We start from the raw sequence: 16,794 nt of genomic DNA, 5'->3' as shown, positions 1-16,794 counted from the left end.
TAAAACACATCAAATGAACAACACATTTTGGCATTTAATGAGTATGGACTCAAGTGTAGTAGCACAAATTTGAGTGGTGCTCAGCCAGTCTACTGAACAGAAAGTTAAGGAGGTGTGTGGATTAAGCAGAAGCAAGTAGCTCAAGAACCACTGCTTTATGCACATCCTTTCAGGCACAGACTGAACCATAGCTGTCAACTTTTCCCTTTTTTTAAGGGAAATTCCCTTATTCTGAATAGGATTCCTCGCAAGAAAAGGGAAAAGTTGACAGCTATGGACTGAACCTTTACCAGTTTAGGTACACAAAGCCCCAAAGCCCCATTTTCTAAACAGATGTCCCTACGATGACCAGCTGGCACACCCCACCAAGAGTAAAGTGTGCAAGAACCCTCTGCAGTCAAGAGATGCTTCACCCACAATAGGCAGCTTGAGCCCAAACTGCACATCATATTGGTCTTACTTTGAAGGCTTTCATGGGTGCCCCAGGCTCTGAGTTTTCATTTTTTTAAAAAAAACAAAACCCATGTTATGTAAACCAAGAACAGAGTTTTGTTACAGATAGTGGTTTATGTGGAATGAGAGAAAACCCACATTTGGATTACACGCTAAGTCAAAACATGGCTTAGCTCACAGCAGTGCAGCTGTAGCAGTCACAATTTTCTCTATGGCAGCCCACATGCTTGCATATTCACATGGCTTGGGAGAAGCCCAATATTAATAGCTCCCCTATCGTAAATTTGGAGTCATTACACATTTGTCTGTAATATGTTTACACAATGCAACCACAACATTAACTGAGATGAGGAAATCAGAGGAAGTTACTCTGTAATGGAGACTCCAACAGTATCCAAGTTCAAGTAGGAATTCCAGTGGCAAACAAAATGATATGAATACTCTTATTTATGGCTATTTTGACTGAAATGTAACTCTTACCGTAATCCATTCCTCTGATCAAAGGCTGGGATCATAGAGCTGGGGTGCTCTGACATAAGGGCAACAAGTAGCTGTAGGACATCCATTAAATTGTCGTCCTGTTAAATATAAATGGAGATCCACATTCATATAATCATTGAATTATCAGTGCAATCTTCCAAATGAGAGAATACAGAATTGTAATCCAAATCAACTTTGTTGAAGACAAAGAGACAGAACATACATAAATAATAAAAATATTGGATAAATACATGTGACCGGGGGCATGACTACCAAAAAAGCCCAGTAAGTTTGATCCAGACTTCACCTTTTTGCAAATTCTCTATAAAGCATATTGAACTACACCCCCTCCCATCATTTTCCACACTGCAAAGGAGGCTATTCCAGCCTTCTATGGGAGCTTTTAATCTGGATCCAGTTCATTGCCAGGACTGCTTAACAACTGGACAGCCCTAACAAGAACTCAGAACTCAGAATTCACAAAGCAGTACACTTACCCTGTGAGAAATGGGGCATTTTTATTTTTAAAAAATGCATGAACAGTAGCTATATAGTTTTATTTACCACACACCACACACAACACACACATGTCAGGATCTAAAAAAAAACCCATACAACTTGGTATCTTTCAACAAATAGGGAATGGAGAGTTGATGTCTAAGGGAAAAAATTACACAACTTCGGTACTTCAGCTTTTATAAATTCCACTGGTATCAATGAGTCAGCCATGAATAACTAAGAGCAAGGCTGTTCCTGCTGAGTTTAACCCTAGCTCTGAAACTCTTACCGGGTATGTGAAAAATGTCCCAGTGGATAATTGGAAAAACCAAATGCACAAACAATTTCAAGGCTGCAATCCTGAATTTGCAAGATAGGCTCTGTTTAAGGTTTCTTTCAGCGTGAAACTGTTTTTATATATAGCAACCACATTCGGATCCCATGGTTTATGTAGGATATTGAAAACAGCATTTAAATAAGAAATCAATGGTGTATAGAAAATGTAACTTGCAAGCTATTTGGCAAAAATAAATAAAAATAAATGGCACTTCCATTACAGAAATAATAATTTCTTATTACAATCCAGGAATAGGTTAAGAAATGGAAAAGCAATAAAACACACTCCTAGAGGTAAAATGACATTGGCTTTTTTTATGCAAAGTAGGCAACCATCAAAAATCCTTATTTACATATTGCAACTTTGAGTAAATAATGTATTCTCCAGATTTGTTTAATTTTTAGGTACTGCCCAGAAAGTCATTTATTGAATCACAAGGAGGCAGTTTTGTTTTCAAGTGCAATCTCCCAGCATAAATGCAGCTATAGGTGAAAACACAACAGAGGGGGGAAATCTATACTTCTCAAAGAAAAATTCAATTAATTCTTTATTCTACCCATTTCAAGCACCCTGAAAGAAATTAGTTTGGTTAGATTTATGTTCCTATTTCCCAACTCTTTGATGTTACATCTGGCATCAAGCACTTGCCTGGTGCTAAAATATGAAGATATAGATATCCCAATGGTAATGTTTATTTCCAGCTATGTTTACAAGCTTTGCTTACAAGTTGATTAGTGTGTTTATTTTAAAATCCACATTTAGAAAGAATTATTTTACTTAAAAAACAAGATAGGAGGAAAATTACTTGAACCACATAAAACAGCTTTTTATACGTGCAGCTTTGCCATCTGTTTTCTGCACCAACTCTCCCCAATATATCAGTTCAATGAACTGAATAGGAAACTATCAGAACTTATTACGTTAATGAACTTCAGTGCACCATTGAACAGGCTTCTTAAATCATCACTCACTATTTGTAGTTTCCACCAACAGTTGATTTTATGCTTCTTATTTAAAGCCATCTTGTGGCAAGAAGGGCTATTTTGCTCAAACAGTTGTTGGAAGCAAAACAGTTAAAATTAAGATTACCTCATGCATGGTGAGGAGATAGTTGAGGATGCCCTGTAGTTCATCTTCTTTCACTCCGTGATCCTTAAAATATAAAATAAAATAAGTGGCATAACACAAACAAATCATGCATATAAAGCATATTGAGCTACTTTATGGGAAGTGACACACAAATGGAATTAAATAAATAAAACCTACCAACGGAACACAAAGGGTACATTCTAGAGAAATGCCTGTGAAATCAATAGGATTTACAAACAGAGAACTTTTCCAGGTTTGCACCACAAGATATAAACCCTCCAAAACTGTTCCCACATATTCTCCATCGTTTTCATACATAGCCTGTATATTATTCTTTTAGATCTCAGTCCTTTAGCCACTTTGTCATGAATGAACCTATTAACTGTTAGGAGTTTCTGATAGCAGTTGTGGTCTAAGTTAAAATAATAATAATTTATAGCTATAATTAAGGATGTGGCACGACTATCACACAGGCCTGTACCTCCTAGAAATTAAGCAATTTATGCCAGTATCATTTGCCAACTAAATGTGCAGTCCTTTTCCACAAAAAAGCAACCTCTAGTTTTACCACCATTCACAGTAAGTGCTTTCCTATGTAATACCATGGCCCATGAGGCAAGATCTTCAAAATTATAGTTCACTAAGACTAAACCATTTTCTAGGCCTCAGCTCTAGTACAAGATCTGAAACCCAAATAGCCCCTTCTTCCTCCTCTCTCGGAAGAAGTCCATCCAGGTTGCCACCACCAGCAGCACAGAAGAGTTCTTTGCAAAATAATCAGCCTTCAGGGAAAGAACAGAATCAGCCTGACAGGAATTTTATTTAAATGTTTCTGTTCTAGTGTTTTGATTGAAAAGACCCAAGAAAGTTATCTATCTCAAAATTATTAAAACGAAAGACTCCTGCAGGCCCCTTGACACTTAGTTGCCATGACCAAAAAGACTCTGTAAACTTCGAGTGCCAGAAAGGGATGCAGCTGTACTAAGAGAAGGAGAGAAAAAGTTGCTGCAACTGACATTCTCTTCTTGGTCCCTTACCCACCTTCCCAGCTAGCCAGAGGTGTCAGGTCTCTTTCCTCCCTCTCTGGGATAAGCACTGCTTAAGCTTCAGCACAATGCAAGATACACTGCAGAGCCCAGCCCCAATTTGTAGACTGCTTACCTTCATTACTAACTGCTTAATGAACATCAGCAAAAAGGCTCTCAAGGAAAAAATTTCTTTCTGATTAGGTCGTGGTCCATCTTAATTTAAAAGAGATATGTTATATACTTCACAGCTTGGTATTAATTTTGCTATTAATATATTAACTCTGAACATTAACCCATTCTCCACCTCCACCACCCAAAAACAAAAACAAATTGAGAACACACACGAGAGATTTACAGGAAAACATCTGCTCACACTTCTCTGGATCCAACCCCCAGTTAATAAGCTTGTTCTGGATCTTCCATCTGCATCTGGCAAATACTTTCTGTACCTACTGTTGTGTTTTAACCTAGCTACCTCACTGAAAAGGACACCAGCATCAGCCTTTCCACTGAAGTGACAAGACCCTGTTACACTTTATTAGGACATCTTTTCCTTTATAAACACCTCCTTATCTCACAGACTGGAACAGGTCTCTAAGGATCCAGGAGAGGGTAAGGCCTCACTACACACTTAACAAATTCTGCCCCTACCAAGATCCACAACATTATTTTTTTAAAAAACCACTGTGTGATTGTTGTGGTACACAGTTGATGAGTAGCACTGAACTTTTCGCATACCTAAACCTTTTGGAATAATTCCACTGCGATCTTGAGGATTCACCACCCAGTAGTAGTACTTCAATGTGTGCATAGCCAGTAGAACTGTTCCTACTCGTCGAATTGCATTGTATATATTGGCTGTGCCAATGAATTCGGTAGATAAGTAAGTGTACAGGATCAACTGAACCTGTATCAGACAATTGAGAATAAAAATAGGTTATATAAGATGCCATACACATGGCAGTGTGAACTACAAGCAAGTAAAGGTTGGGTAATTCCAACTAGTAAGCCTACAATACTGCACTCAGTGATGCTTACTTTTTGGTAGACATGTACAGTAAGCTTGCAATGTATGCAGGGGTTATGTTCTTTCTTATTTAATAGTATTTGGTTTGAATTTTGTACCACTAGGTTAAACAGGTGACTAATAAATATACATAATAAATAAAAGGAAGCTAAGTAAATTCATGTGTAAAGGAAATATTCCCTTAGAACTAGGGTCTAAGTTGTCTACAAGACCTTAGATACTTTCATGCTATCTCCATGAATGGGAAATGTTTTACCTTGGCTGGAGTATGAATCCATATTGCAGGGTTAAGGAGAATATGATCACACAGCTGTTTCAGCAAGGGCACACCATTGTGCAAATTGCTCAGATACTTAGCAAAGGCAAGACAAAGTTCTAGAACAGCTCTGCTAATGTGTGCTTTGGAAGACTGCAGCAAGAGAAAGGGAATATGTTTAAAACATGAAACATATTTCATGCAGATTAAAAGAGAGAGAAAAGCAAGCAACAGGCTTCAATTACCTTTTCAAGACTGTATCCTATTACAAGGAAGCCCTTACAAGAAAGCATTTGTTCTTGCATAGCAATTGAGTTCTTCAGCAACTCCATGATGAAAGCCAACAAAATGGAACTGGAAGACACATTGTATTGAAATACTGATGTTTATAGTGTTTAATAGCAGATTAGTACATTAGACATGTAATAACAATCTATTTCCTCAATTCACATACTACTTTTGGAACATTGTTAAATTTATGCAGCCTATTAGTTTGTCTTCATATCCCCACAATCACCCAATGGTGATTGCTGGATTCAAAGAAATAGAAATAGAGTACATACATGAGAGATGTCCCATGTTTTATAAATGTTTTCTATTACAAAGCAAGGTAAATCTTGCTCTGCAATGGGGTATTATTTGTGTTAAATCCATTGGGACTTGCTTTGTAAACATGTAAGGAATTAACATGTAAGTTGTCTTGTAACAAATGGTCATAAGAAGGGATTGCTGTAACAGGATCATAATCTCTGGATTTCAGTTCACTATTCCCATGCAGTGATCAACAGCAAAGTCAGAAATAACCCTTCTGTAAGCAGAAGAGGTTTTCCACTCACTAAAGAACATTTTTGTATCATAGTCAATTTACTCTCGGTCTCATTAAGTCTCCTAAAGGACAACTGAAGAGTGCACAGGAAGTGAGAATTGCAAAAGCATACACTTCCAATTACCTCCTTGATTTGTTAATATCTGAAGTGAGGCTCAATGCTTGTAATGACCTTAGAAATCTTAAGTAACAGTAAAAAGCATAAAATCAGAAGCTTGAATTGACAGGCAAATGACAGTATAAATGGAAGGCTAAGGCAAGGGATTTGCGTAGCTGTCTTTTTGAGGAATTTTAAGAGTCACACTCCACATTCGTAACATTTTTTCCTTACACTGTTCTTTCTACAACAGTCAGAAATAGCAATACTTTTAGAAAGATACTGTATAAAACACACATATTACAATACAGGCACCTTTTATGGCTTTTACCACAGAACATCATCATTAGTCGTCTGAAAACACCTAGCCTTTCCTTTTGACAGTCCCATAGTGAAGTTGAAGTAGTCTAGATATACAAGACATCTTTCACTGATCAAGCACTGGGCCAGGAAGATAAACTCTCCTTGGTTAGAACCAGCAGCCCTGTAAAAAATATCCCCCCCCCACTTTGACAGGAAGGAATTCATCCTCAAGAAATAGATTTTCCATATCCCCACTACTCCATAAATTACATAGCTACTGAATGATGTACACATTTGTGTAGAAGACCTGGTGCCAGTAATCTTGACTTCAACTCAAGGTCTTCTCTGCACAAGAGATTTAAAATGATCTAACCTTGAAAATATAAATAATGTTCCCAATGCTGCAATATAATTGCATTATTTGGAGGTAATTTTTCCCCATAAGGGGAAACTTCCTCTCACAACATCTTCACCTTGGCTATATTTAGATGTGCATGTCCATCATTTAGTGTGCATTTTATCGTCAGCTTACTCTATCTAGAAAACATCTCTCCCAACTTAGACGGCAGAATAACAGTTAATAGGCTAACTGAAAGGTCAGGCATAAGAAATTGTTTACTACTGGAGAGTGCTAGTTTCTCTAGAATGCAATAGACATCGCAAAACAAACTGGCAATCTGAAGAGCAAATAAAAGGTCTTACCAAACAGTTGTGTCAGGTTCATCCAATGAATATTGCCTATAGTCCAGCTGTGCAAACAGAGGAAAAAGCACCTGCACTCCTCCAATTGAATGCATTGCACTTTGGATTGAATGGGTTATGACTGCTTTTACATCCTGTTAATACCAAGTTTGTACAAATTATAAATGGATATTGCATTTGTTTAACTACTTTGAAGCATTCAAAATGTGACTTGAATGCTTCAATAGGATCTCTAAAAATTAAATGGTTACCTTGTTGAAATGACATAGAGTGTGGGGGAACTTAAAGATGTGTGACAATAAACTTCAAAAGAAAAGCAGTTAAAACAACTTCAGGAATGGAAAATCTATCAGAAATACAAAGCACTGGGCCTGTTCAGCTTTGAGGAAGGCAGGGGAGAGAGCATTATTACTGCACTCTACAAAACATCTACATTTGGCGACTGAGCAGGCTGTAAATCTAAATAAATAAACAAAACAGATGGACCTGAGTGCTTTTAAGGACTCACAGTCAAACAGAACACAAAAGTATCCAAGGGAAAGAAAACAAAGGAAATCCACTTCTCCTTGAACTTGAAACCAATGCTAAAATACCTGCAGCATGAGGGCATGTGGTGAATGTACAAAGATGGAAGGGTTATCCTTGGGTGATGATTCTAGGCAGAGCTGTGCATCTGTAGCCCTTGGATTGTACGTAAAGGCAATACAATTAGAAAGTTTCCCATCATACAGTAACAGTTTGTGATGGTCAGCAAGGAAGAGGTCACTTTCTCCCTTGAATTTAAAAGTTCCCTAGAATAGAAACAAAAGGTAAAGTAGGCTAGAATCGAATTGGAAATAAAACTTCCACACATGAAATATTTCAAGACAGCTTAACCATGGAGATCTGAGGTGCATTTTTCTAAATAAAATTCATTAATTTGTGGTCCAAGGTCATTGTAGTTCTTTTAATTTTCTAGACATATGTTTTAAACAGTGTTTTCTTTTAAAGCATGAAAGTTTTTGCTTATCTTATTTTGTAGCAGAAAAGGAAGACTAGTACAGTATGTTTAGCCACAGTCACGAATAAAAACTTATTTCTGTTTTGTAGTTTAGCTTGATAGCTCTGCAGGTGGTTTGCGCAAATGCAAAACAAGACATTTGACAACCCACACAAAACTTTCACAGGAGAGTTTAAAACTTTTAAAGGAAAATGCATCACAAACTAAAGTGTCTGTATTAGCTCTTTGCTGAAACCAGAAACATCGGAATACAATAAGATTGTAATGAGACTATATTGAAACAATAAATACCTTGTATCCAAGACCAAGCTGATAAATAGCAAAAATCTGAGCAGCATTGAGAGCCTCACTGAAAAGATAGACAGCTGTCATCTGGCCGCAAAACACTCGATTGGCATCTGCTGTTTCTGAAGAACCCAGGAAACATTTATCAAATGTCTAGGAAAGAGAACAAAATATTAAGGAATAATATAAATGGGATCCATGATAGCATAGTTCTCTTTTGGAAGGTAAGAATATACCGGTACATCCAAGTTTCAATATGATGTATGGCTTTGATGCACACACATGAACAACAGACGCTGTGGCAGAGAAGGGATGTACCCACTCTCATCAACATCATGTAGGTTCTATGAGCTGTGCATGTGGAAACCCAACTGACACAGAAGTCAAGGGAAAAGTCCCCTGTGCCCATGTGCACATCCATGATGTAATTGATTTGGGTTATAAGATAGAGCCTGCAAAATCATGGTTAATTCTCCACCCCTCTTCACACTTGAATATTAAGTACAATGTGATGGGTAAGTTTGGTTCCGGCGTAGAGCATATGCTTTGTATATGACAGGTCCAAGTTTCAATCCCTGGCATTTTTATTTAAAATTATATCCAGTTAACAGGAAAGACCTCTGCCTAAGGTTTTAAAGAGCTGCTGCCATTTGTAACAGACTATACTGGGATGGACCAACCATCTGACTTTTTATCATTTTAGACACAAAATACACTGTAGCAATTCTTAAAATACCCAGGGCAATCTTTCATATTTCATATTTCCAGGCTGTAGGCATGAACTTTGTGTCACTCAACCACAGTTTTACCTCCAGATTAAGAAACAGCATATTTTTCCTACAACTTCAATACATATTTATGGGTGAATAAATATGGTAATCCACTTCAGTGACTGGGACCAGAAAAAAGGAAATGATGGAAGAGGTGTTTATTTAGGGGAGATAACTTAGGGCTCATATGCAAGATCATTGAAGGCAGATTAAAGCACTAGGCAGACTGATGTAGTCAGAACTGGAGATCTCAAGAACTGGCAGAATAGGGGTGGAGAACTGAATCTGGCCAGTGGGCACTATTGCTAACTTCCTCCACCTTTGGAGGGCTAAGGATGACATATGAGGGTCACCAACAGTACCAGCTCAGCCATTAGCTGGGGCAAGGCCACCTCTTCAGAAGGTGCCCCTATGGCCTTCCCTGCCATTTCCACTGGCATCAGTGCCAATTTTGGGCAAGATCTCGCCAATTTCCGTGCTGATGATGGTGCTGCTTCTCCACTGGCAGTGGCAGCAGTGGGGCAGAAATTAGCAGCAGCAGCAGGGCAGAGTGGTACTTCCTGTTTTGCCTCATACAGAAAAATGGGACACACCGCTCCTGGTGACCCAGCACATGTGATATCATGTGACTAATATATGCTCACGCGATTTAAAATAAAACTCTGAGGGCAAAGACACAGCCCTCAAAGTACTGATCATCTGATCGTTGGGTATTGCATTGGGCTTAGCAAGACCTGCTAATATTCCAAGTGTTGGCGCTTTGCCTATGCGAGGGATTTGTTTTTTTAATTCCCATTCTACCGCAAATTAAGCATCAAAAAGAAAGAATGGGACACCTTTGGGTGTAGCAAGTTACTTACGTCACTGGTATTGACAAACCATGTTATCTCTCCATAAGATGCAAGTTCCCCATTCACATAACATCTGAGTTCACTGTTCTTCCAACGGTTATAGATATGCACTATAGTAACCATGTACCACTACATAAGAAATTTAGAAGAGTTAAACTAAATTTAAAGAAGTTTTTTTTTTACCTGTTGAAAATTGTGCATTAGTTAGAACAATATATAGAGAATTGGCATCACACACACACTTCCCAAACAGGGGGGACAAAAGAAGACACAAAGTTTGCATGTGGTAATTTATATGTATGTGCCAATTCTAAAATAATTGCTGTAATTTAATTAGAAATACATCTCACCATAATTTAAAAGGCATCAGGTGACTTAGGCTGCTGTTCAGTCTGCAAAGCACTGGACAATATCACAGCCCCTAATCTCCCTTTTCTATGTTCCTTATCTTGAATCAGGTTTGGGTGGTACAGCCCTCAAACAGAAGACTGACCTCCCCTTACAGAGGACAGAATACTGTCCTCCATAAAGTAGGATATATGGCTATCCTCATTAGAATAAGCAGCAATATTGCCGCCAAAATGCTTAGAATATAATGACCATAAACCAAACCAACACATCCAAAACTGATTCATTTTCTGTGGGCATTACTCTTATACTCTTTCCCTGAATAGTTTCACCAGTGAATCTAGCTGTGCTGTGGTAACAGTTGGTATTTACAAGGAGGTAAACCCCTTCAAACTTAAGAGCTTGGCTAACTAGAAAACTTCATAATTAATCAACAGTGGGGTAAAGCTGCAAATTCCTTTCAACTTGAATATTCTGCATAAAAAGAACACAGCAAGGTTGCCATATGAAAAAGTAAAGCACACTGAAAAGGTAATAGAAAACCTGGACTCCAGATTATTAGTTTTAAACATCATTTTTATACCACATTTAGAGACCTTTTCTTTCCTTTAACTGTAAACTAAACTCATATGCCAGAATCTTCTCTTTTCTCTCCTCAAAGCCAAATTTCAGAACATCTAGATGACAACATAACACCACTAGAGCCAATGGCCATTAATTCCTGTAGAGCAGAGACTTAAACCTAATGTCTAATGGCATGCATTTAATGGGCATTTGCAGGACAACTCATTTGAACTCACCTTTTGTGGCTTGAAATCAAATTTCACACAGTGCTGGAAGCCTTTTCCTTTTGATTTAATTGAGGTCACAACCAAACAGCCTCCAACGAAATGAGCAGAATACCCGAGTCCTTTGCTTGTTCGAAAACTGACAACAATTTTACTTGTCAACAATTGGTTAAATTCACCATTATTCACAGGTAGTTGGTGAGAAGACCATCTTTAACCGTAGGCATAGCTGAAACAAATTTTAGAAGACGTAATAGTGCATACATACCATATAAGTAAGGCTTATCCTTTGCCTACATTGAATTGATTTACAGGATTACATTCGTACCACGGATCGGACAAGTAAATCCATTCTGTAGGGGCCCATTGTCGGCGATAGGAGGTAAGGCAATAGCCCGTAGAGAGGGGGAAAGAAACGGTTTAGATAAAGGCAGGAGGTACTTCAGAGCAAGTCCATTTGATTTGTAGAATCAGAAAGCATGGCAAATGAAAAGTGTATACAAATTTAGAGGTTACGTATTGATACCAAAGTTGCCTCTGCACATTTAAATCATAGTGAGACAAAAAATATCATGGGCTCTTCCACATGAAAAAAAAATTCTTAAAATAGTCACAATTATTACATATGATACCCATCCTAGAACTAGAAGTCCCCTTTTGTCCCAAGTGATGGCAACACTTGCTGCAAATAGAAGTGCTTTTTTATTTTAGCCTGAAAGATAGCTCAGACAAGAAGGTATTGCCTTTATTAAGGGGAAAGCTGCAAGGACAAATCTTCAAATCAAAAACTAATTTTCTGAAAGATTTCTGTAACTCTGTGGCTTAAAGATGCTGACAACATTATCGATACAAATGAATACAAACATCGAAGAACCTGAATGTCAGCAGACTTCGCATTACGTTGCTAAACTCTGTCGCTATTCCTGCCCAAACACAATGCCATAAATCTTCTAGAGAGGATATATCAGTAACCCACTCACATGTCTGAGGAAAACATTCCTTGAAGTACATGAGGGCAAAACATTTTAACCTGAACATTATTCCTTAATACATTTCATCCTTAGTAAGATCAGTTTTTAAGTTTATTTATACACCTATCAAACATTAGAAAATATCTGTATGTTGCAGTTCAATTACATTACAATGCTTTTATACTATTATTCCTTTATTTCAATGTGATACACTAAGTTCCCCAAGTCAGTCCATAAGGATAAAAATAACCATTGTACAATTTTTATTTTTCTTTTTAATAAGTTTTTTTGTTATGATTTAAAAGCCATAAAGTAATTAACGGGAGCAGCACAAACATACCATCCTTCTGGAATTCATTAACATTTGACCTCCAGACTAACCATATTCCAGGCCTTTTGAAAGGCACTGAAGATCTACCTGTATCAAATCTTGGCAGGAGCGAAGAACCACTATAGCAACTTGGGCAAACTATCTACAGAACACACTTACTCTAATAAGTGTAAGATGCACCTAGTGCAAAGGCGTGCTCTTTTAATAACACTGGAGTTAAATGGCAGCTTCCCTAGGAATTTGGCCAGGAAAATATTGCTCATCAAAGCAGAGTTATCTTGGGCAAGTTATCAAGAAGCACAAGAAACAGCAAAGGCAACACACACACACCACACACACAACACACACACCAGTACAGTACAGCACAGTACAATAATCTCATTCTGAAAATATTTAAAAAGCTACAACAATGGTTGCAATATTCCCAACAAAGTGTTTTTCAAAGCATTGCTTACTGAGACTAGGGCTTGAAATGAGGTTCATTTAATTAGGCAAACCACCCATGAGGTTCTTATAAGCCATTATATTTAAAACAGTTCAATACAATAAACTGAATTTTCATCAGTTAATGGACAGCAGCCCTTATAGTAGTATGGATTAGCAAACCACCATCATAGAGAAACAAATACTTGAGCAATAAAATGTTTATCAAGAAATTTTAAAATTTAACATTCATGTACATGTGTGTATGTTCAGTTTCTAAAACCTGGTAGTGGAAGGAGGGCAGATTGAAAGAGAAAAGATGTTGTGTTATTTTTACTGCCTTGTATTTGAGCGTGCTTAGAATTAAATGAGCCTAATGAAAGCATGTAGGAAAAACAAGCCAAACACATAATTAAAGCAAAAAGAATAGGAAACATAGGGGAAATAACTACTTACTGCAGCACTTTTTCCGGAAAGTTGAAGAAGGCATCAGGACCATACTTCTGAGGCATGTGCTTTAACACAGACAACAGCTTTCCAGCATGTGGTGCTATTTAAAGAACGATTTCTCATGTATTTAGTATTTGAATATAAAATTCAGCAAAATGATTGAACATTAAATATGGAACTTTAAACAACACTTCTGCTGATTTGCACATTACAATAATGCTATCATACATCAATTCTCTCATAAATCCTATTTGCCGTGGATGTCTAGAACATCATTCTGGGTGGATGGTATTGGTTGCCAGTTGAGTTCTTACAATGTAGATATGGGACTTATGCCCATCCCTCTGCCATCCAGCGCCAAGGTAGTGAACCATCACATGATAGGGCACCATACCATGGCATATGGAATGTTGCCTAAATAGTGTGTCTGTTAAGGGTATGGGCCCTTAAGAGCTGTCATTTCCAGGGATTTTGACGCTTGAGTGAACATGTTAAACTGCATATTCAATTATTAACAACAACAACAAAAAAAAAAATTCCAAACAAGTACAGGTCACACAACCACATGCTGGCCTGGTTACAGCCTTCCATCTAGGTTCAAATCTTTTCATTAACCTCATGTATGAAATCAATGCATGAAGTCAATGAAATCAGTTCAGTAAAATATACATTGTTCTCCTCCTTTTTGGCTAATGCAGAGTGTTCTACTTACCCATTTCCCTTTGTCTCCCTGAAGTTTGCTGAAGTACAGCTTTAACTCCCGAACTGTCACACTGTAGCTTGCTAATACTCCCAGCATATCAACTAGGAGATCTAAGAAAAGCAATTATTAGATTTAGATTAATGCCCAACATTTAATTTTACCAGCAAAAAAAAGTTATAAAAAGGATTCTATGTCACTTAAAGACACTACCACAGTTACTTTCAGTTTTAGGCTGATTGGAAATTCATACCTGCAATCATATTGTCAGCTTTATCAATCCTCTGGAGCACGTGCTCAACAGACCCACTTCTGTGCAAATTTGGAGATTCGTATACTTTTCTTCAAGATGGCTGTAAACATGCTCATACCTCAGCCTGGCAAGTGACATCACATTTATCCAGCAAGTCCACCATGCAAGTAATACTCTCTCCATCTTGTATAATAAAGTTCATTTCCAGATCAAAGTGACCTCCTACAAGCTTCAATTTTGAAAAAAATCGACATTAGTGATTTTCTCTATCTCCAGAATTATGTTTAAATGATTTACAACATACAATAGCAGCATTCCTTCCTTGGGATACACAGTAATGATATGAGCAGACGCTACTAGGAAACTTTAGATTGCACAACTGAAATAAGTGCAGGTCGAATTAGAAATATGCTACTGGGTGGAATCCAGAAGCTATACGCACACAATGGGGTGGGTGGAAGCTAGCCACCCCTCGTCCCTATGGCAGCATTCCCCAGTTCCTCAGAATGCTCCACTGAGGGTAGGGGCTCTGCTACATGAGGTGAGCACCCCCCACAAAAAACCTGAGCATGGGCACCTTCCATGAGTGAAGCTCCTGCTTGAAGAAGTTGCTTCTGCTCAGTTTCCAGGGATCTCCCCTATTACATGCACTTAGTTTTGAATCCAACTCATTGAGTCCAATGGGTCTTACACTCACATGTGTTTCCATCGTTTTACATTAACAATCTAGCAACAGGCATCATTGTATATGATCAATGTATATAGGAAGCCAATGTCGGAGATCCCAAATACTCTTTTGAGGGTGAGAGAGTGAAACAACCAAACCTAACTGGCATCAGATAATAGGACTATCATTTGTGGTAGACCTGGCTCTGTTAAACTTATATTCTGGATATATTCATCAATTTGTTTTCTATGGGTAGAATGCTGTCCATCTGCCTACACAGATGCCTAGTGCACCTGTAATGTCTTTTCTCTCACCACTGAAAACAGGTTAAAACACTGCACTATTCCTTCAGAGTTGGACTATAATAATGATCGACTTTATGTGCATTGGCATTAACAGATTACTTTTTAAATGTTTAGGAATTCAGAATAGTACACATTTTGTATGAAATGAGGCCTTAGAAAGATCACAAGTTCTGGTTTTGTTGCTGTCTATTGTTGTTGAGCTGACATGCTACTCCACACTTAAGTTCCATTGAATTGGATAGGAAAGTGATCATCACACTTATTTTGAGGGGACTAACGTGACTAAGGCTGCAATCCTATGCACACTTATCTGAGTGGGACTCTACTGACAAGTAAACATACAACAATCCTATACACAATGCTCTTCTCCTGCTCTCACTGCCCCATTGTACTGACTCTGGTCCGTACAATGCTGTCCCATGTATCTATACTCCTGGCTTGCTTAGCTATGTTCTTTTACATAGCACTTGTGGTTTCTTCAACAGATCATCATGAGTAGTGCCTCATATACCCAGCCTGCAATGTCACCTGCCAGCTCGTCTGATGACAGGGTTTATCACACAAGAGCTGTATTTAATTCAGTGAATGACAACCCCTTGGGTATATGAGGGTTAGCAGCAGAGATCTATTACTAAACAGAAACTAATCAGATAGGATTTTTTCATTAAAAATATATTCATTCAGATATAAGATTGCCAAAACAGTCACTCTTCCTGGCTTTTCCCTGAATCCCAGCAGCTCCACTCATTACTCAAGATCTGAAGTGTTAGAGATATACATGTTGGGAAGCACATTTTTCAGCATTCTTAACATAAATCAGCAACGATGTCATGCACCTCAGATTAGAAAGCTATAGTAAGTGTATCTGAGATTCCTAAACAGAATACACGTATAAGGAAATGAATAAATAAATAAATAAATAAAATAGCACTTTAAATATTTCTCCTCTTTCACTCTTATTTCATTAATGAAATGAGGAAGAATGGCACAGGTAACAACTTATAGCAGGTGATAACTTTCTTCCGCCGCCATTAGCAGCAGTGGTGAATGTCAAACAAGTGAATGGAATTGGAATGTAGCCAGCTAGACCTTTGGCCTAGTAGTGAGAGGGTCATTCCTAGGGTGTGTTTGAAAGCTGCTGACAGTGAAGGTTCCTAGCAGCAATGGTCAATAGACCACACATCGTGTAACAGCGTCCAGGCACAATTTAAAGCTATTTTTTACCAATAAACCCAAGGAGGGTTTGCAGTAAAACTAAAGACTACTTTCACTACCTCCCATTGTAGTGTCCGGATCAGAGGGCAACTCTGACTGACATATTGCTGCCATGTCACAAGTGATAACAAAGTAATGCTGGTTTTCTGGCTAGAAAATCTACCATTACCGTTTTATGTATGCAATGGCAACAGTCAAGTATTCGGGCTCAGTAGAAAGGCAGACTCATGCAAAGAACTGCCAACATCTTGAAAGCAAAAAAAATTAGGAAGCCATGATGATTTTATGCTTATGAACCAACGATGGAATTATTCAGCTTTTCTGCCAATGTCAAGCACAGT

At 38.0% G+C, this 16,794-nt stretch overlaps 2 protein-coding genes across 5 annotated transcripts in view; both read right to left on the bottom strand.

Moving 5' to 3' along the window:
- Window positions 1–11,272, bottom strand: part of LRBA (LPS responsive beige-like anchor protein) — a 321,418-nt gene extending 310,146 nt beyond the window's left edge. For all 4 annotated transcript variants that reach the window (XM_033160146.1, XM_033160148.1, XM_033160147.1 and 1 more), the window contains exons 1-11: window positions 11,151–11,272; window positions 10,012–10,131; window positions 8,388–8,534; window positions 7,690–7,887; window positions 7,097–7,230; window positions 5,414–5,522; window positions 5,169–5,321; window positions 4,624–4,792; window positions 4,019–4,098; window positions 2,858–2,920; window positions 934–1,031 (exon numbers count right to left, since the gene is read on the bottom strand). In XM_033160146.1, the coding sequence (XP_033016037.1) occupies window positions 934–1,031; window positions 2,858–2,920; window positions 4,019–4,098; window positions 4,624–4,792; window positions 5,169–5,321; window positions 5,414–5,522; window positions 7,097–7,230; window positions 7,690–7,887; window positions 8,388–8,534; window positions 10,012–10,125 (1,265 nt within the window). In that variant the 5' untranslated portion in view covers window positions 10,126–10,131; window positions 11,151–11,272. The remainder of the gene's footprint in view (window positions 1–933; window positions 1,032–2,857; window positions 2,921–4,018; window positions 4,099–4,623; window positions 4,793–5,168; window positions 5,322–5,413; window positions 5,523–7,096; window positions 7,231–7,689; window positions 7,888–8,387; window positions 8,535–10,011; window positions 10,132–11,150) is intronic.
- A 229-nt stretch (window positions 11,273–11,501) lies between these two features.
- Window positions 11,502–16,794, bottom strand: part of LOC117052848 (lipopolysaccharide-responsive and beige-like anchor protein) — a 41,341-nt gene continuing 36,048 nt past the window's right edge. The window contains 6 exon segments of the mRNA XM_033160158.1: window positions 11,502–11,533; window positions 13,320–13,413; window positions 14,026–14,126; window positions 14,267–14,342; window positions 14,344–14,381; window positions 14,384–14,495. Of these exon segments, the coding sequence (XP_033016049.1) occupies window positions 13,381–13,413; window positions 14,026–14,126; window positions 14,267–14,342; window positions 14,344–14,381; window positions 14,384–14,495 (360 nt within the window). The 3' untranslated portion in view covers window positions 11,502–11,533; window positions 13,320–13,380.

The sequence above is a fragment of the Lacerta agilis genome, chromosome 9 (genome assembly GCF_009819535.1).
Source record: "Lacerta agilis isolate rLacAgi1 chromosome 9, rLacAgi1.pri, whole genome shotgun sequence".
Lineage (NCBI taxonomy): Eukaryota > Metazoa > Chordata > Lepidosauria > Squamata > Lacertidae > Lacerta > Lacerta agilis.
The sequence above is the reverse complement of the archived record's forward strand: the minus strand, read 5'-3'. Positions and strand labels throughout refer to the sequence as shown.